Raw genomic sequence first — 20006 nt, forward strand, 5'->3', positions numbered from 1 at the left:
GACCCTCATGCAAACAAACTGGCCTCAAACTCAGTATGATCCCAGGCTAGCTTGACCTTCAAGTGTCCTCCTACCTCCAATCCCTGGATGCTGAAATTACAGGTATGTGCCACCACATCTGGCCTTTTTAGGTTTCTTTTTTCTTTCTTAAAATATTTATTATGTATACAATATTCTGTCTGTGTGCATATCTGCAGGCCAGAAGAGGCAGCAAACCTCACTACAGATGGTTGTAAGCCACCATGTGGTTGCTGGGAATTGAACTCAGGACCTTTGGAAGTGCAGGCAATGCTCTTAACCGCTGAGCCATCTCTCCAGCCCTTAGGTTTCTTTTTCTATCTTTTATTATTATTTTTTCTTTTTGATAAAGGTTTTCTCTTTGTTACAGTCTTGGCTGTCCTGAAACTCATTTTGTAGACCAGGCTGGCCTCAAACTCACTAAGATCCACCTGCCTCTGCCTCCTGAGCACTGGAATTAAAGGTGTACACCACCATGCCATACTTTTTAGGTTTCTTGGAGTTTTGTACTGGAATGCACTAGGCAGCATAGGATGGCCTCAACACTCCCAATTATCCTTCTGCCTTTATCTCCCAAGTGCTTGAGTCACAGATATGAGACATCACAGCTGGTTCTCACAGGCAACACATGACATTTATCTCTAAGCTATCTAACATGACCTACAAAAGGGACCCAGTGACATATCTATCATTTCCTCTGTTCATTGTGCTACTGTGATCAGATGAACTGATAGTAGTAGCCCTGTGCTAGGTACACAGTATCGTGTAATCTACTGCCCTTGTCCTTATTCTGTTTTTACTTTGTATATGATAGGGTTTCATAGTCAGTTCAAGTTGAAGTTGACCTCAAACTATGTGGATGACCTTGATTCTCACCTAGCATCCATAAGGCCCCAGGTTTGATCCCTAGGATCACAAAACCACTGAATCTTAAACTAAAGGTGTTAGGAGCCAGGCCAATTTAAGGTTTTCCCTGAGGCCTGGTGTATGAGGAGGAACACAGTTCAAAACCAGGAATATGCTTAGCAGAGCCAATAATGGTCCAGGGCCAGGGCCTTGGAGGAGCTGTTGCTTTATATCCCGACAACCAACTCTTTCCCCTAAAAGGCTGTGGCTACCAGTCCCAAGGCTGCTGTGTGCCCCACCTGTGAGGATCTTGTGTTCCCTTTGCGCAACACTGCTTGATTAGCATCCTGCTTACTTGGCTCCACTACAGATAGTTTTCTGCTGACTCTGGTCCATTTCTCTGAAAATTACATATGAGAGCCGGGCGGTGGTGGCGCACGCCTGTAATCCCAGCACTTGGGAGGCAGAGGCAGGCGGATCTCTGTGAGTTCGAGGCCAGCCTGGTCTACAAAGGGAGTTCCAGGACAGGCTCCAAAGCTACAGAGAAACCCTGTCTCGAAAAACCAAAAAAGAAAAAATATATATATATAAGATGCTGTCCTTAATAAACTCGCTTGGTGTGGCTTGAGGCCCAGCTTGTGTAAGACCTGATCCCAAACTTTCCTTCTTTACTTTCTGAATCCCTGGTTCTCTGCTGGTCCAGGTCAAAAGGGGAAATAAACAAACAAAAAACAACAAACTCTGAACCTTGAACTGTATGAAAAAAATGATCAGTTTAATAATGTTTGTGTCCTTTTAGGAGGCTTTGTTTTGGAATAGATTTAGGAGGCTCTCATGTTTTCTAGAGAAGACATAATCCACCCATGCTGAAGTTTCTATTTTCTTCCTCACATTAGGCAACTGTTAGATTCACTTTCTAGTTTTTAAAAATTGTATTTATTGAAGAGTAGCTTCCAGATTACATTTTCTTTTTTTAAAGACTTATTTATTAATTATGTATACAGTGTTCTGTCTGCATGTATGTTGTAGGCCAGAAAAGAGCACCAGATCTCATTACAGATGGTTGTTGAAATTGAACTCAGGACCTCTCTCAGGACCTCTGAAAAAACAGTCAGTGCTTTTAACCTCTGAGCCATCTATCCAGCCTTTTTTTTAAACTTTTAATTTATTTTTATTTATTTATTTTTTTGTTTTTTAAAGACAGGGTTTCTCTGTGTAACAGCCCTAGCTGTCCTGGAACTCGCTCTTGTAGACCAGGCTGGCTTCAAACTCACAGAGATCTGCCTGTCTCTGCCTCCTGAGTGCTGGGATTAAAGGCGTGCGCCACCACCGCCCAGGTACATTCATCTATTTATTTATTTCTTTGGGGAATTGCATACATGTTGTATCTTTCCTTCTCCCATGGGAGTCTTGGCTTCACACCAAGTCCCTTACCCACTGGACCATTTTGCCCTTTTTCTTGAGATAGGATTTCAGTACGCAGCCTGGCTGTCCTGGAACTCACTGTGTAGACCAGGCAAAAGTCAGAGATTTACCTGCCTTGTTGGGTGCTGGACTTAAAGGCATGTGCCATCATGCCTGGCATATAAAATTAATTTTAAATTATTTTTATGTGCCTGTGTGGGTATGTTTATGTATGTGGGTATTCACTCTAAGGAAGCCAGAGGTGTGGGCTCTCCTTGGAGCTGGATTTATAGGAATTTGTGAGGTCCCCACTTTGAGTGCTAAAAACTCAACTGAGTCCTCTGCAAAAGCAATGATCATTCTCAACATTGAGCCATCTCTCCAACACCTATATCGTTCATTGGAGGGGGGGTGTTTCCTCTGTGTAACAGCCATGGCTGTCATGGAACTTGCTCTGTATACCAGGCTGGCCTCGAACTCACAGAGATCTTCCTGCCTCTGCCTCCCAAATGCTAGGATTAAAGCTGTGCACCACCACCACCTGGCAGGTCATATTTTTAACTGCAAATTTATTCAGGTGTTGAAATGCCAGTTTTTGCAATCTGTAAAAAACATTCACGTTGCTTCTGACTAGTTTGTTAAACATATAATTAGCACCTCGGGATCTCACAAAGTGTCATTATTGCCCAAGAAAGGAAGTATCGCAGAAAAACATATAGATGGTAAAGTTTAAGAAGCCTTTGTTTGGCAGCTTAAGGAAAGTACTGGAGAAGTGAAATAAAGGTCACCGCCTTGGCCTGCGATTGAGAGGTGGGCTGTATGATAGGAAAGCATTAAGGACAGTTTTGGCTATCAGCTGCAGAATGCCTAAGATCTAAACTCTGGCCCAATACCTACAATAGAATAGTAAGGGACAACAAAGAAAAAACTGGATCCTCAAGGTGGTCATACTGAGTTGGTAGTAAAAATCCTCAGGTTTCCAGCTGGCCCCCAAGCTACAGTAGAGAATCAGCGGAGATGGTGTGGACCAAGGACTCCAGATCACAGTCAAAGTCCTTGAAGGGCATGGACTCCAATGGACTGGTATTTTGTGTCTCCATGACAAGATCCACTGGCTGCTTCTTTAGGAGCTCAGGGTCAAAGGCCACACCCCGAAAGAAAGGGTGGCCCTGGAAGTGATGCAGATGACGTAGGCGGTACAGAGGATTCTGGCATAAGAGCTGAAGGAGAACAGAAGGAGACTGGGCTAAGAAAGGCTAAACAGAGGCGAGAGGGAGCAAACAGTCTATGTAGCTATGGAAGGCAGGAAGATTTGTGAAAGAGAAGCATGGTGGTTGGAGAGAGTGGGAGGATTGGTGGGGATGAAGGAGATGAACCTGCAGATAAGGTAGAACTGGCCCGTGCTCTTCAAAAGGACCTTCTCTTCTGGTGAGAAAAGGATTTAGCGGCAGAAACTCAGGAATGAGATCTGCAGTACCAGTTACAGGGGAAATGGGTAGTTGGAGCATCTCAACCCTCATCAGACAGAAGAGCTGGGAAATCACTTCAATGGGCTTGGGAGTCTAAAAGGAAAGTAGTTTGTACCCTCACCTCATGGAGCAGGAGTGAGAACTCCTGAGTGGCAGAAGCTGGCATCTCTGATTTACAGTGGGTCACACTTGCCAACATGGCCACATGATCTCTCTCTGCAGCCACTGGGAACTGCATTAAAAGGGTAGGGGGCAGGAAGAAGACAAGGCTTTCTAAGGTCTTTTTCCCACCAAGTAAAGCTCTCTTCCCTGCTCAGCACCACTACTGTTCTCTCACCTTGCCAGTTGCCAGACAGAAAAGCAACACTCCCAGGGACCACCAGTCAGCAGTGTGGTTGTAAGGCCCACCACTTAGGACCTCTGGGGCTATGGTATGAAAGGGGCTTGTCACTCACTTCCCTAGGTGCTCCTCCCCACCAGAGCTTTAGCTGCTCTCTCACCCATGTACTGAAGAGTGCCACAGATAGTGTAGGCTCGTGCTCCCTGGGACAGACGACGAGACAGACCAAAGTCTGTCAGTTTCAGGTGGCCTATGGAATAAGGAGACAGTGTTTTGACCTACGTCTTTTTTTGCAGAAGTACCATTCATCCTGAGACTGGAGGAGAAGACATACCTCGCTCATCCAGAAGGATATTCTCCATCTGAAATCACGGGCGAAAGGACATTATCTTACTCTTTCCACTGACTCTGATTTGGGTTTTCCATTGTTATTTTTGACATAGGGTCTCGTTACGTAGCCCAGACTAGCTGGGAATCTGGTACATATACCAGGCTAGCCTCAAACTTGTAGCATTCCTCCTGCCCCCACCCCCAACAGTGCTGGGTATAGGCAGGTATGACCACACCTGGCTTTCTTTCGGTCCACTCAGCATTCAAACCTATCCTTGGAGGACCCATACCTAAAATCCTTCGCATCCATAGGAACCCAAATAAACTGTCTCTGCTCCCCAGGGCCTTCTCAGACCTGTTGGAACTTCTTATTGAGGTTCTTCCTCAGACTAAGAAAAAAGACTTAACTCTACCTTTACATCCCGATGGATGATACCCAAGTCATGGAGATAGCCTGTGGAGAACGGTGAGCATGGGTGTATGTAAAGTCTCGTCTATGCCAGTTTCTATAGCCTCCATCCCATCTCTCCCTGACTTCCAGAATTGAATATCAATCCTGTTTTCCCCTCCCCACCAACTTAATTCTTCCCTTTCTATTTCCTTTACCACTTTTTCACTTACACAGCACAAGGACCAGTTCAGCAGCAAAGAGACGGATAGAAGCTTCTGGAAAACCACCAACAGCAGACCACAGGGAGTAGAGATCCATGCTGCAGTAGCTACACACTGCAAAGCGCCAGAAGTCTAGGCAATATCTGAGATCTACAATGCCTGGGCTCAAGGCATTATAGACCTCCTGCCCAAACTAATCCCGCCAGCCTTTCCCCTCTTCTTTCGGATTACAGAAATACTATTCTGCAAAGCAGAATAGCGTCAGATTAGGAGAATGGTCTGTGGGCCTTTGTGGGTGAAGACAAAACCCAGTCCACTCACTAATGAAGAGGTGTCGCTTCCCCTGCCAGCTGTCCCCCAAGCTGTGTACAAAAGGATGGTTGATCTGTCGCTAGAGACAAAGAAAACAGCAAGTTAGGAAAGAACAAGCTTATTGCTGATTAAGAGCAGCCAAGAAATCAGGTGTTGCCTTGTGCTGAAATGAAGTGCTGCTTCACCTGAGAGCTCATTTGGGACTACCTGAGAACCCTGGAGCCAGCACACTGCTAAGGAGAGTTCCCTGGCAGAACCTGCAGTATCTACACCTAAGAACGACTTTCTCAGGACTTATTTTGGTGCTACATTGCACCAAGGTGGAAACATGAGGAAAGTAGAGCCAAGAAAAGCAGGTAAGTTGGACTTTCTCCACCAGCAATTTAGTTCTTCCAGCAATGCTTTCAGAATTCTGCATACCTGGATGCTAACCTCCTCTTTGCACTGCCTCAGGGTATCCCTCTGTAGGACTTTTACTTTGGGCACCACCTACAAATGGAGAGGCATAACTCGTGGAAAATAATGCTGTTCAATTTATTCCTCCTAATCTCTGAAACTAATAGGTTGTAAACAGTAAGTACTGGGTGACTCCTACCTTCACAGCAAATACAGCTTTTTGGGCACAATCTAATACTTTCAGGACAGTTCCAAAAGACCCTTTAGCCACAAGGCCTAAAATCTGAACAAAAAGAAAAAAAAAGAGGGCACCTGAGACTGGCTGCTTCTAAATTCCTCCCAGACACACTTCCTGGGACTCCAATGACCCTACCTGCAGCGTCTGCTGCCCCCTAACAGGCCTCATGGGATACTCTGGTAGGAAGAGGCTGATGAACTGAGGCACTGGCCACTCAGACAGAGGCTTCTCTAGTTGCAGTGGGGCTGGCTGGAGGGGCTCCTGATGTAGGCACTGATGCCTCTGTAGTCCCCTTAGTTCTTCCACTCCTGACCTGATGGCCCCTATACCACAGAAGAGGCTCTTCCAGCCTCGGGCCCAGGGACCCTGGATGTTGCCACCCTGCTGAGAAGGGAACTATTCTAAGCCTGCTCATGAGGCACTGCAGGTTCTACCCATCTTAACAGGTACTCCTTCTGAAGTCTTAACCTCTAAAGCAGTGGTTCAACTTTCCTAACGCTACAGGAAACTTTGCTAACTTAATACAGTTCCTCATGTTATAGTGATCCCCAACCATAAAATTATTTTCACTGCTATTTAATAAGTGTAATATTGCTACTATTATAGGTTGTAATCTAAATATCTGAAATGCAGATTATCTAATGTGACCTCAAGGAAAGGGCTGTTCTACCCCAAAGGGTCTTAACCCATAGGTTGAGAACCACTGCTTTAGAGGGAAGGAAAATTCCCAGGCCTTGTGATGTGACCTAGATTTCCTCAATGTATTTCAAAATCTTGATGACAATAACAGTTTTGTCTTCCCTATGACAAACCAGGAATACAATCTGTGCCTGAGTGGGGCTATTCACATGGCCTCTATGCCCAGACCCCCTACACTGGCTGTCACTGACAGGCTCCTAACTAGGCACTTTCTGGCCTCAGGCCCATACCTCGTTCACTTCCCATTCATAGGCAGCAAGAGCCCCATACCCTACCTTCTGAGGAGCAGATACTCGGGTGTGTTGCCCCTGACGACAGCTCACTGCTCCCATCCCCAGCCTCTGCCTCCTCTCCTTCCGCTAAATCTGCTGTCCCAGTTACATAAGCAATTCCTCTCTCTCTGATGCTGTAGTACCCAGGAGCCCCGCCTCTTCCAGTGTACATAGACCCAATCAGCTTTAGGTGAGTATTGTACCAGGGCTGGGAAGTATCTATTGTATGACTTCAAAGCAATGGAGAATGGCTACAGTTATATTACAGTGGCAGTTAAAATATGGGTGGGTTAGTGAGGAGGGAAGGACACAGACAATTTGAACGTTTTTACTCAATACAACTGAAAAAAAGAGAGAAGCCAGCATCAAATTTAAAATATTTTTTTTTCTTTAAATCTTTTTTTTTTCTCCATTCTCCAGGGGATTCCCCAGGGGGGAAAGGAAGGTACCCATGGCCAGCCCTGGCTCCTAATGCCATCCTCCCAAGTGAACACAGATTGGGAAGCTGACCCCTCCCCCAATAGTAACACCTTTCATACAACAAGGCAGTGGAGTGAGGCACAGAGGATCAGACCCTCCCCTCAGCTTACTGGCACAAAGGGAGAGCAATTACACTTAGAAATATATATATATATATACACTATATATATATATGTCTGTTTATAAAAATTTATCATACTTGATCAAAACTATCCCCCCACCCTTTCTTTTGCCCCCAAGAGTAGGATACTAGGCTTGAACACACTCTATAGGCCTTCTGGTTCTCTTGCCTTTCTGGCCCTGGGACTAATAAGCATGAGGGAATTTAGCACTTTTGTCCACCATGCCCTGCAGGGACAGGCCAGTTGTTGAAGTGTCTCTCTCGACTCCCTATAAGCTCCAAAGCCCCACAAATCCCGTGGGATGAGGGGAAGCTCTGTCCACCCTCAAGTCCCTGGATCCTGAACCAGAGTCAGATTCGATACTGTAGTCACTTGGATCTCTGGATCACTTGCGCCTGCTGAAGAGGGATTTCTTGCCAGGGTTCTTGTCACCCACACTTAGACCAATAAGGAGCCGTGCTTTCTCCTCTTCCTGCTGTTGCATGTTCAGGTCCGATTTCGTCTCTAGCTTTCCCCGGACCTCAGACCCTGTAGCAGGTTTCAACCTTAACTTTTCTTTGATTACCTGGCAAGTGGAAAGAAGTAAATGGAAAGGCAAAAATATTAGTGGAAAGGCCAAACAATTCAAAGTGAACCAATTCAAAAATTTATTAAATTTACATGCAAAGCACAAGGGGGCAGTTCAAAATATATAAATAATAAAGTATATAAATAATGGTTTCTGCTTTCAAGAAGCTTACAATCTAATCAGAATCCCTAAAGCTGAGGTTGTAGCAGCCCTTAGTTCCCTCAAATTTGATAGTTAACATGAAATAAAACAGCAAATATTTGATCATATTGTGGCAATGTCAAGGACAAAATAAGTCATTTTATCTGCCCCTTTCTTGGCTATCTTTTAATATAGCATAAAACAAAATGCCCCTAAGAAGGCAATTTGCTTGCCAGTCCCTGCTAACGAAACAGCCATGAGCCCTGGCGAGATACCTGGGCAACCAGAGCTTTTCGGCTGTCCCTTTTGACAGCCATAGCAAAGTCCAGCCACGTCCACGTGTTGTTGTGGTACTCCAGACAGGGTAGCACCAAGTTAAGGTCACCCCAGTCCACACTGTTCTTCTCACCCTGCAAAAGGAAAAGGAGGAAGGAAAAATTACATCAGCTGCCATCTTGAATCTAAGACAGTACTCGGAGTATAATTCCTATGACAGCAACCTACAGATAAAGACTAGATACAGACTGGATTTCCCCTACCTCAGCCTGGTATTGGTGCTGACTACTGCAGGAAGCAGAAGCAAGAGCAGGGTTGTCATCATGGCTCACTTTCACAGGAAGCCTGGTTGTCACTCTCTATCATCTTTAGTTCCCTTCCTACTCTGTTCTACAAAGTGCTGGGATGGGACATACCTTATAACTGACGCACAGTGGAACTTGTGGGATTTTTATGTATATGAAGGAGTTGTTCATGGCAGCTCGCTCTTTCATCTTGTCAATATCATCAACTGGGTGCTAGGAAAGACAAGAAAGGAGTATAAGCCTCTAAAACCAGAAGAAATCAAATATCCTAAATATTACTTCCATCTTCTCAACCTTGGAATAAATACAAAAGAAAAAGACCCAGCCAGGTCCAACAGCTCTGGCTGCCCTGGAACTTACTCTGTAGACCAGGCTACAAAAAAAGATCCACCTGCTTCTGCCGCCTAAGTGCTGGGATTAAAAGCACGTACCGCTACTGCCTTGCTAAAAAAAAAAACCTTTTAAGCATATTAAAATGTTTTTATTTTTGATTTTGAGGGCTTCTTTTGCGAGACAGGATTCATGTGGTCCAGGATGCCCTTGAACTCATGATGTTCCGACTCCTGTCTCCCAAGTGTTATGATTATAGAGTGCATTACCACAATCAGTTTCTCTGATTTTTCAGTCTTTAGGGACATGTGCCATACCTCAGGTAATTTGCGAAATGATCTTCTGACCCCAGAACTCCGAGTCAAACCCTGTGCTACACCTTTCCCAGGGCCTAGTGGAACTGCATCATCTGTTGTCATCAGCTGCCGAGGCTTCACTACTGGAATTCCTATGAAAAAGCAAACACCAACACTCATCCTTTTCCTGAAGTGGCTCTGGGTGCTATTCTAGTCTTCTGGCATTCCAGAGTAACAATTCTCACCAGTTGTCACCAATTTGGACTTATCCTCTTCATCACCAACTTCATCATCTTCCACATTTCGACCAGGAAAGAAAAATCCCATCATTCTATGGAAAAACTGGTGCGACAGCTGGATAGTGAGAGGCACCACATTCACCTGTGGGGAAAGAGATGAAGAAGCAGTTAAGCTCAAGTATTAGCCTTGTCTTTAGTTACTAACCAGTCTAACAGGTTTTAGTGTGATCTGCCCTTTGACCCTGGGTTCCCAAGGTACCGTTTACTAACCTCAAAGTGTTCCTTAACAGAGATACCCCCAACGGGTGGTCGGACTTTGCTGAAAAGGCGGAGGGCTAGCTGTCTCCCCGACTGGCAGGAACTCTGGGGCCGCAAAACCACCTATAAGGCAAAGCAAATAACCCTACTAAATGTCTTCTCTTTTTAAAAATCAACTTACAAAACAAAACAAATCAAACAGCCTTGCTAAGCTGGGCAAGCTCTACCATCTCAGATCACACTGCTTCCTATTATGAGTTGATATGAAAAAGCCATCACAAATACCCTTTGCTCTAAAGTGTGTAGGAGCAGGCTAGGAATGGGGAAATAAGGCCTGCCATATAGATGGGGGTGTAGATTAGTAGAGTGCTTGTCTAGAATGAACACGGCCTTGCCTAAATACCATCCTCACCCCCCCCCCAAATGACTTGCCTTATAGATAGCATTGGGGAGAAGATTGTTCATAGTGAACCAGCCCAACTCCAGGAGATGTTCTGCTGTGTCATCAGACTTATTCACCTATAGACAGACAGATTTGTCCTGTTCATTATAAGCTTTCCTTAGGAACTCGATAGAGAATTACTATATGTGCTAATCTAACCCCGATTTCATTTTTCTCCTTCTTCTTTAAATCAGAATCTCATAAGGCCTCGAACTGTACCTGTGGCTGGCTTTGAACTCCTGATCCTCTTTACACATCTAGAATGATGAGATTATATGCATGCACCATCACACCTTATCAATATCTCTTTCAATCGCAACTGTTACTATTTTTCCCTTTCTTGTTTGTTTTTTGTTTTGAAAGAGGGTTTCTCTGTAGCTTTGGAGCCTGTTGTAATATGAGTGGCGGGGCTATGTCCCCAGCACCCCGGCCGCCTGCTAGCTTATGCCCCGAAATAATTACACAGACACTGTATTCTTTTAAACACTGCTTGGCCCATTATATCTAGCCTCTTCTTGGCTAACTCTCGCACCTGGACTAGCCCATTTCTAATAATGTGTAGCACCGAGGTGCACTTACAGGGAAGATTCTAGCCTACATCCATCCTGGGTCAGAGCTTCATCGCGTGTGCCTCAGAGAGCAGAGCTCTCGCCTCTGTCCAGGAGAGGGGAGCATGGTGTCTCTGAGCTCACTTCCTCTTCCTCCCAGCATTCTATTCTGTTTACTCTTCCCACCTATGTTTTAACCTATCAGGGCCAAGCAGTTTCTTTATTGCTTAACCAATGAAATCAACAGATATATGACACTCCCACATCAGGAGCCTGTCCTGGAACTTGCTCTGTTGACCAGGCTGGCCATGAACTCAGAGATCCACCTGTCTCTGCCTCCTGAGTGGAGTGTGTACCACCACTCTCCAGCTTCAATCACATATACAATCTACAAATCTACAATCTTCAATCTCATATACAATCTACAATCCTCTAATCTAATGTTTCTCATGAATAACACCAGTTAAACCCCCAATTGTTAATACTTTTAGTTACTGTGACATTTAAATATCTCATTTATTTTCAAACATCCCTAGTAATAATATTTTTCCCAGTGCAGGACATTTGCAGAAATACTGTCAGTATCAGAATGGTACTATTCCAACTTGACTTAGAAAATTACTTCCCTCTGAGCCTTAGTTTTAAGAATAAACCACCCCATTGTTTTTTTTTTTTTTTAATTTATTTTTTTCTGGAGACAGGGTTTCTCTGTGTAGCCTTGGCTGTCCTGGAACTTGATTTGTAGACCAGGCTGGTTTCGAACTCAGGAGATCCACCTGCCTCTGCTTCATGAGTGTTGGGACTAAAGGCATGCACCACCCATCTAGGCTGATTAATTTTATCTATACACCTATCATTTATTATAGGTCAATGTGTCTCTAATCATGACCATCATTAATAACCATATAATTAGCCCTTTTATCTCTACATGGATTGAACTGTAATAGGTTAAGACCCAGGACTAGCCTGGCGCTGTATGACTGGGTACCCCAATACCTTGCTGTAGAGGAACCTTTGTAGCTCCAGCTCAGCGATTCCCAACTGTCCGTCTTCCTCGGTCAGGCGCCAACGTGCCTGAGCAAAGTAAAACTCAGTGCGACGGACTACACTCACATCTTCCTGTTGTTTCCGCAGCTCCATTTTGTTGGCCCGCTGCAGTTGGAAATCCTTAAAACATCTATGTGGGAACAGGAGAGCCAAACGAGTTAGGGAAAGAACACACAGGCAGGAGTGCCCCATGATGCTGCAGACTCTAACTCCAGAGACCAACCTCTGGCTTAGCTAATGCTTCATTGTTTTCCTACTGATGCATTTTTCTGACACTCTGAACTATGGAATAGAAATCCTATCTTGTAGTTGGATAGCTTCTTCTTCTTTTTTGTTTGTTCGAGACAGGGTTTCTTTGTAGCTTTGGAGCCTGTCCTGGAACTTGCTCTGTACACCAGGCTGGATTCAAACTCACAGAAATCCACCTGCCTTTGCCTCCCAAGTGCTGGGATTAAAGGCATGCGTGCGCCACCACCGCCCAACCTCAATTTTGTTCTTTAGTAATCAGTTTTAATGTATTTTTCAGTTCAGATACACACTGCTCAGGCCACAAAAATGGTATTTCTCAGGTACCTAATTTTATAGCAGAACCTTTCCCAGGAGCATTCCAGTGAGAACCCAGAGGAGGGGCTTTCCTGTTTGCACTCACCACTATGGCCAACCTCAGCAAGGCTTATGGGAAGAGGTGCCTCTATCTACTTCTACATTAGAATGCACACTAGACCTAGATCATCATAACACGGGCAAGAAAGACAGCCTAGCTCTCAACTGAGTGGAAAGACTGCTGGGTACCTGATGAGGATGTTGAGCTCTTCACTTTCCAGCTGCAGGTTGGCCTTTTCCTGGTTTAGCTGTAACTGAAGTTTTTGGTTCAGGTCAAGCAAGTTCTCATTCTTGCTGTCATCCTGTAAAGACTAGAGAACCAGGAGAGAAGAAATTAAAGAGATCTTCCCTGTCTGCTGCAGGCGATCTCTCCGTCCTCAGGCTACCTGGGGTGAATACCTTCATGATAGAATACATCTGTTTCTCTAAGTGCCGGATCTGGGCCACATGTTGCCGCACAGCCTCCTGCAGATGCAATATGCTACTGCGCTGCTCCTCAGGATTGCTGGAGATCTCAAGCTGGAACCTGACACGCTGTTTCTTTTCACTATGCTCCTAAAAGAAGGGAAAAGGGAAATGTGTACTTCTTTGTGTGGTGCTGTGAATAAAACCGCAGAGCTTCACGCATGCTAAGTACACTCCCAGCACCATGAATTAACATTTTCTAAATGAGTAAGTTTTGTAGGAAAGTGAATGGGGCTCTCTTCTGGAAAGCTGACCTTTACCAGTCATGATCAGTAGCAAGAATAAGGGGTAGGTCAATGTAAAGGATCTGCAATGTGGATTGCATAAACTACAATGTAGAGATGGAGGCAAAAGTGTGTAGTTACCATTGTTAGAGATGTATGGTTGACTGAGAACTGGCTAGAACAAACTCTACAGTCTTAGAGACACTTAAACCTTAACTATTTGATTTCTTTTCTTTTGATTTTTCGAGACAGGGTTTCTCTATGTAACATCCATAGCTGTTCTGGAACTCACTCTGTAGAGTAGGCTGGCCTTGAACTCACAGAGATCTGCCTGCTTCTGCCTCCCGACTGCTGAGAATAAAGGCATGTGCCAGCACTGCCCAGCAACTATGATTTCTAACAGCTATGAATGATTGAGAAGATATACCAATCAAACTAATAGAGATTCTTTCTTATCCAAGGAGCCACCTCATCAGCCCAGCATTACTTTACTTACTATGATCCAAGTAAGGACAAGGTAAAAGTGCAGGGGAGGCTAACATGAATTCTAGAAGGGCTAATGCTCACCTTCCGCTTGGGTTCTACATGGAGCAGCAGGTTGTTGACAATGTCCAGAATCATAGCATACTGAGCTGGGTTGGTAGAAATTTCCAATTCGTGGTGGATGAGAGTGAAAGTATCCACAGCCCCTAGATAATTGTTAGCAGTTAAATAAGAGGTTCAAGTTTCTTCCTAAATATTCAATCTCCTAACCCATATATATATTGGACTGGGTTTCACTATGTAGCCCTGGCTTGCCTGAAAGGCCTCTGCCTCCTAAATGCTGAGAGTAAAGCTGTGGACTACCACACCCAGCCTAACAGACATGGGAACCACTTCTCTTAGTCAATCCAACAGATAGGGAATAAAAGATACTTGGGAATATGCTTATTTCAGAATGGCAAGTAATATCCATAGTCCCTATTTCTTCTAAGAGTACAAGTTGGTTGTTCTTACGGCTGAACTTAAAATACAGACATACTGCACAGGAAACCCTTTAATAATTTTACTGTCTTAAAACCACTAAGGAAATAACTACTTCACAAATCCCCTGGCCTCCCTAAAATGCCTTTAAATCCTGAATACCTTCCTGCTTCTTTAAGAGATCCTCCTTTTCCTGGTTCTCATGAACCTCAGGTGGCTTAATTTGAGTTGCTAGCTCAGGGTCAATGTCATGACTGTAACTAATGTAGTACATTCGGCAATTACAACGTGAAATGATCCGCTGGACCTGCTGGGCTTGCTGAGCTTCAGCTGGCTGGTTCCAATCTGGGAAGAAGTGAAAAAGATTCTCTAAGCAAGGTATGGTGCGAGCCTCCCATCTGTATGACTCTAAGGAATTCCAGAAATGTGGCTTTCAGTCTCGAACAGCAATAAAATACTACCACTTCAACATACACTTGTGTTAAAATAGAAAAACTGGAGCTGGAGAGGTGGCTCAGAGGTTGGGAGCACTGACTGCTCTTCCAGAAGATCAGGGTTCAATTCTTAGCACATACCTATCTGTAACTCCAGTTTTAAGGGATCAGATACTCTCACACAGACTTACATGTAAACAAAACAGCAATGCACATAAAACAACAACAACAAAAAAAAAACAGAAAAATTGGGACCACACATGGTAGCACACACTTTTGTTTGTTCTTTTTTGTGTTTCGAGACAAGGTTTCTCTATAGCTTTGGAGCCTGTCCTGGAACTAGCTTTTGTAGACTGACAGAGATCTGCCTGTCTCTGCCTCCCAAGTGCTGGGATTAAAGGCGTGCGCCACCACCGCCCAGCTGTATGAGATTATTTTCATCTACGGTATCTCTAGAGGAGAGATTCTAGAAAATGGCACACTGTACTTTTTTTTTTTTTTTTGAGACAGGGTTTCTCTGTAGTTTTGGAGCCTGTCCTGGAACTAGCTGTTGTGGACCAGGCTGCCCTTGAATTCACAGAGATCCGCCAGCCTCTCTGCCTCCTGAGTGCTGGTATTAAAGATGTGCACCACCCAGCCTGGTCTACAAGAGCTAGTTCTGGGACAGGCACCAAAGCTACAGAGAAACACTGTCTCGAAAAACCAAAAAAAAAAAAAAAAAAGATGTGCACCACCACTAGGCCTTACATTTTTAGGGAAATGGGGGGTAGCACACACTTTTTTTTTGGTTTTTTGAGTCAGGGTTTCTCTGTGGCTTTGGAGCCTGTCCTGGAACTAGCTCTGTAGACCAGGTTGGTCTCGAACTCACAGAGATCCGCCTGCCTCTGCCTCCCGAGTGCTGGGATTAAAGGCGTGCGCCACCATCGCCCGGCTGGTAGTACACACTTTTAACGCCAACGCTTGAGAGGCAGAGGCTGGAACTCTTGAGTTCCAGGACAGCCTGGTATACACAGGTGAGACCCTCACATAAACAAGACTAAAGGTTGTTGTTGTGGAATATTACTTTAACTATGTAAAAATGTATTATGTGGCTATATATTGCAACCCTGTTTCAGATAGAGCTAGATGGATGGATGGATGATAAGGCTTGGTATGTAACTCTAAGGTACAGCAAACGCCTGGCATGTGAGTGACCCTGAGTTTGATCCCCAGTACTGCCAAAAGCTAAATAAAAACAGTATGTGGCTCCTGCTTGTAAGCCCAGCATTCAGCAGCCTAAGACCATGAGTTTGAGGGCAGCCTATGCAGACTGACACATTGCTTCAAAAACTGAAAGGAAAAAAAATGCAGAATGTAGGTTAGATAAGTAAATGAGACCCCTTTGGAATGCACATTTACTCCAATTCATAGCATAGGAGAGGAAGAGAGCTGACCTGTGGTTGTGGTAACCATGCCTCCCACTGCCTGCCCACTTTCCATCAGCTCCTGAACAGAGTCCAGACTACGTTCCCGGTGCTCCTCAATATTCTTCACCTGAGAACAGAATGAGGAACCTTTAGCTCCTGGGGAAAAGGTGGCTTATTCTAACACCACCATAAATGGTCGTGTTTCAAGTAGTCTTATGCTGCAAAAGAATGACAGATTGCATGCCCAATGGTAGTCCCATACCTGTAATCTCAGTAAGAGGCTGTGAGGCCAGCCTGGACTACACAGTGAGTTCCAGGACAGCCTGGTATACACAGTTGAGACCCTCACAAAAACAAAACAAGAGGTTATTGTGCAATACTATTTTAACTATGTAAAGATGTGCTATATTGTTTATGCTACAGAATATTACTTTAACTATGTAAAGGTGTGTAAAGGTTTATGTTGCGTTTGTTTTACATTTGCTTATGCTGCATTTAATTATTTAGGTAAAAATGTGTTGGTGTTTCACCTTGCCTGCCTAAAGCACCTGACTGGTCTAATAAAAAGCTGAGCAGCCAACAGCTAGGCAGTAGAGAGATAGGTGAGGCTGGTAGGCAGAGAGAATAAGTAGAAGCAGAGAAGAGAAAGAGAACAAAAGACGAGAGAACAAGGGAGAAAGAAAGGGAGATACCCAAGGTCAGCTAGGCAGAGTAGAGGATACATAATGAAAGAAAGGTAAAAAGCTCCAAAGCAAAACTTAGATGGAAGAGAAACAGGTTAATTTAAGTTATAAGAGCAAGTGGGACACGCATAAGCTAAGGCTGAGCCTTCATAACTAGTAATAATCCTCCATGTCATGATTTAGGAGCAAGTTGGTGGCCCCAAAATAAGCCTGCTACAGGTTGTATCACCTAATGATAATGTGGTCATCTTAGTCCATACAGAGAAAAATACTCAACACACACACACACACACACACATATATATACACACATACATGTATTATATCTACATACATATGCATACAACATGCACGTACACACATACCACACATACACACAATATATACATATAACTATATAATATATAGTTACACCTATACATATAATACACACACACACACACACACATATATATTTAAAGTTCTGACTTTCTTGCTTCTACCTCTCAAGTGTTGAGATTATAAACATGGGCTAAGATGCCTGGCTAGTATGTTTTCTGTGCTTTTGTTATTTTGTATCTTCAGAGAGAAAATCACCCTGAACACCATGGGATCAGTAATTGGGATCAGCAAAAGACAGATCTCTGAGTCTGCTAGATTTTGAGGTCAGCCTAGTTTACCTATCAAGTGCAAGGTAGCTAATACTATACAGTGAGACCTCAAAAACTACAGCCAGGGACCATGGAACTGGTAAAATGCTTGCTGCTGAGAAGCTATGGTCTATCCCTGGAACTCACATAAAAGGGGAAAGAGATAGCTCAGCAGTTAAGAGCATTTATTGTTCTACCAGAAGACCAGGGTTTGGTTTCCAGCATCAACAACAGGCAACTCAAACTACCTGCAATTCCAGTTCTAGGGTATCTGTTACCCTCTTCTGGTGTCTGAAGGCATGTATGTGGTATATACACAGACATTTAGGCACTTACATACACATAAAAAAAGTAAAACCGATTCCACAAAATTATCTTCTGACCTCTAAACACATATATCTCTCTCACACATACAGTAATTTCAAATCCCCAGCACCCATGTAAAAAGCCAGGGATGCCCATTCATGCCTGTAATCCCAATTCTATGGAGGTTGGAGTCAGGAAGATTGCCAGGGCTTGCAGGATCCCAGTCTAGCTCCAGGGTCAATGAAAAACCCTGTTTCAAGGGAATAAGACACAGCTTGATAAAGTAAGACACCTGACACCATCTTCTCTGCACACGCATAGGCACACATCCCCATACACACATGACATGCTCACTCATACATACCCCCATTTAAAAAAAAATCATTCTGACACTGTTGCCTTGGAGGCCAAGGTAAATAACAAAATAAGTATCACATAAGATCAAAGCAGTAAGATCAAGGCTTCAGGACTGGAGAGGTGGCTCAGTAGTTAAGAGCACTCACTGTCTGCTCTTCCAGAAGACGAAGGTTCTATTCCCAGCATCAACTGAGCAGCTTACAATTGTAACTCCAGACCCAGAGGATCCAATATCCCTCTTCTGGCCTCTGTAGGTACCAAGCACACACCTAATACACAGACATACATGCAGGCAAAACACCCAAACACGTTTTAAAAAAAATATTAATGCTTCAAGGACTGGAGATGGCTCAGCAGTTAGGAGCACTTGCTGTTCTTGCAGAGATCCCAGGTTCAATTCCTAGCACCCACATGGCAGCTCACAATTACCTATAATTCTAGTTCCAGACTTAAAACCCTCTTCTGGTCTTTGCGGTCACCCACAACCACATAAATAAAAAAGAAAATCTCTAAAACATATAGAAACCCATTAGATCAGATGGCAGATCTACTTGATTACAAAGTCACAAGGGAAAGACAAAAAAATAGTATTCTAACTCCAAGGATCTGTACTTTAATGCTAATGCAATTTGGGGGAGAAAAAAAAAAAGCCTTCAATCAATCTCTATCTTTCAGTGTTCCTTCCCCAGCCTTAGCCAAGTGTTCAGTCTCACCAGCTAACAGAAACACTGTCTTGCCAATGTACTGACTTAAAAAAAAAAAGAAAAAAAATGTGGCTATATGGGCTACTATCTATCTGAACACATCTAATGTTTCCAAAGCACCACACCTCATTTGATTCAAGAGGGCTCATAGCTGTACAATGTACAATGATGTAATTGTCAAACAACCAGACTCCTAGATAAATAGTCTTCCATTTGATCTCAAAGCTTTGCTGAAACAACCAATCACCTTGATGAAAGGCCATAAAAAGACTTGGCTAGCCATGTGGCACAGGTTTCTGCGCTACAGAAGCGGAGTCAAAATGATCTCCAGTTGGAGGTCACCTAGGCTACACAGAGTTTGAGACCATTCAAGACTACATAGCAAGACTTGTTTCAAACACACAAAACAAAGTTTTCAGGCCTACTGTCTATTTTCTTAATTGCCTGTTAGTGTGACATTAAGAGGGACTAAAAACTTAGAAGTTCCCACAGCTAAACACTAGGTGGTGCTGGGGGGAAGAAGGATTATAGGAGTCAGAAGGCACAAGGACATGGCCCACAGAATCACTTAAGCAGGATTCATAGAGATTCACAAAAACTAAAGTGACAAACACAGACCTGTAGGGTCTAAGCTAGGTCCAAGCTAGGTCTTCTACATATACCTTATGATTGTGTAGTTTGGTGGTCCTACGGGACTCCTAAAAGTGTGTGTGTGGGGTGTTTGTGTGTTGTGGGGGAGTATCTCTGACTATTTGCCTGCTCTGGGACCCCTTCCCTCCTACAAGGTTACCACATCCAGTTGTGATGAGGGTTTGTGTCTAGTCTTATTGTATCTTGATAGGCCATGTGCTGTGGAAGAAACTGTGTACACTGTAAATATGTATTACTTTCAATGGTTAATAAAAAAGCCAATAGCTGGGAGGGTAGAGTTCAGGCAGGAGAGCCAAACTGAGAGGATGATGGGAGGAAGAAGGGCAGAGTCTCTCAGGAGTCTCAAAGCAAGACAAACGTGCCGTGTTGAAAGAAGGCACTGCCATGTGGCAGAGGGTAGATAAAAAATATGAGTTAAAAAAAAAAAAAAAGAGTTAGCTAGTACCGGGCAGTGGTGGCGCACGCCTTTAATCCCAGCACTCAGGAGGCAGAGGCAGGCGGATCTCTGTGAGTTCGAGACCAGCCTGGTCTACAAGAGCTAGTTCCAGAACAGGCTCCAAAACCACAGAGAAACCCTGTCTCGAAAAACCAAA

The 20006-nt window shown here is 44.0% G+C and overlaps 2 protein-coding genes across 4 annotated transcripts in view; both read right to left on the bottom strand.

Annotated features, from left to right (window-relative positions):
* Positions 1-2800: 2800 nt before the first annotated feature.
* Positions 2801-7033, bottom strand: Rskr (ribosomal protein S6 kinase related). Of its 3 annotated transcripts, none has more exons than XM_041665260.1 (12): positions 6940-7033; positions 6101-6346; positions 5927-6010; positions 5752-5820; positions 5341-5410; positions 5029-5133; positions 4821-4861; positions 4412-4439; positions 4238-4327; positions 4075-4163; positions 3859-3969; positions 2801-3488 (listed from the first exon to the last, which is right to left on the bottom strand). In XM_041665260.1, exons 1-12 carry the CDS (start codon positions 6994-6996, stop codon positions 3264-3266), a joined length of 1215 nt encoding a protein of 404 aa, XP_041521194.1. In that variant the 5' UTR covers positions 6997-7033; the 3' UTR covers positions 2801-3263. The 3 variants fall into 3 exon arrangements, with proteins under 3 accessions (XP_041521194.1, XP_041521193.1, XP_041521195.1); XM_041665259.1 differs by having other exon boundaries at positions 6101-6349; positions 6940-7015; XM_041665261.1 differs by lacking the exons at positions 5752-5820; positions 5927-6010 and having other exon boundaries at positions 6101-6349; positions 6940-7015.
* A 268-nt stretch (positions 7034-7301) lies between these two features.
* Kiaa0100 (KIAA0100 ortholog) overlaps positions 7302-20006 on the bottom strand; it is a 33293-nt gene continuing 20588 nt past the window's right edge. Inside the window, exons 27-39 of the mRNA XM_041664262.1 lie at positions 16111-16210; positions 14406-14588; positions 13848-13969; positions 12991-13146; positions 12781-12902; positions 11938-12118; positions 10384-10470; positions 9964-10074; positions 9700-9835; positions 9476-9606; positions 8940-9041; positions 8523-8657; positions 7302-8103 (exon numbers count right to left, since the gene is read on the bottom strand). Coding sequence (XP_041520196.1) covers positions 7924-8103; positions 8523-8657; positions 8940-9041; positions 9476-9606; positions 9700-9835; positions 9964-10074; positions 10384-10470; positions 11938-12118; positions 12781-12902; positions 12991-13146; positions 13848-13969; positions 14406-14588; positions 16111-16210 — 1746 coding nt within the window. The 3' untranslated portion in view covers positions 7302-7923. The remainder of the gene's footprint in view (positions 8104-8522; positions 8658-8939; positions 9042-9475; positions 9607-9699; positions 9836-9963; positions 10075-10383; positions 10471-11937; positions 12119-12780; positions 12903-12990; positions 13147-13847; positions 13970-14405; positions 14589-16110; positions 16211-20006) is intronic.

Source organism: Microtus oregoni, unplaced genomic scaffold (genome assembly GCF_018167655.1).
Source record: "Microtus oregoni isolate MIOR12 unplaced genomic scaffold, Mior012 000015F_ref0000493, whole genome shotgun sequence".
Lineage (NCBI taxonomy): Eukaryota > Metazoa > Chordata > Mammalia > Rodentia > Cricetidae > Microtus > Microtus oregoni.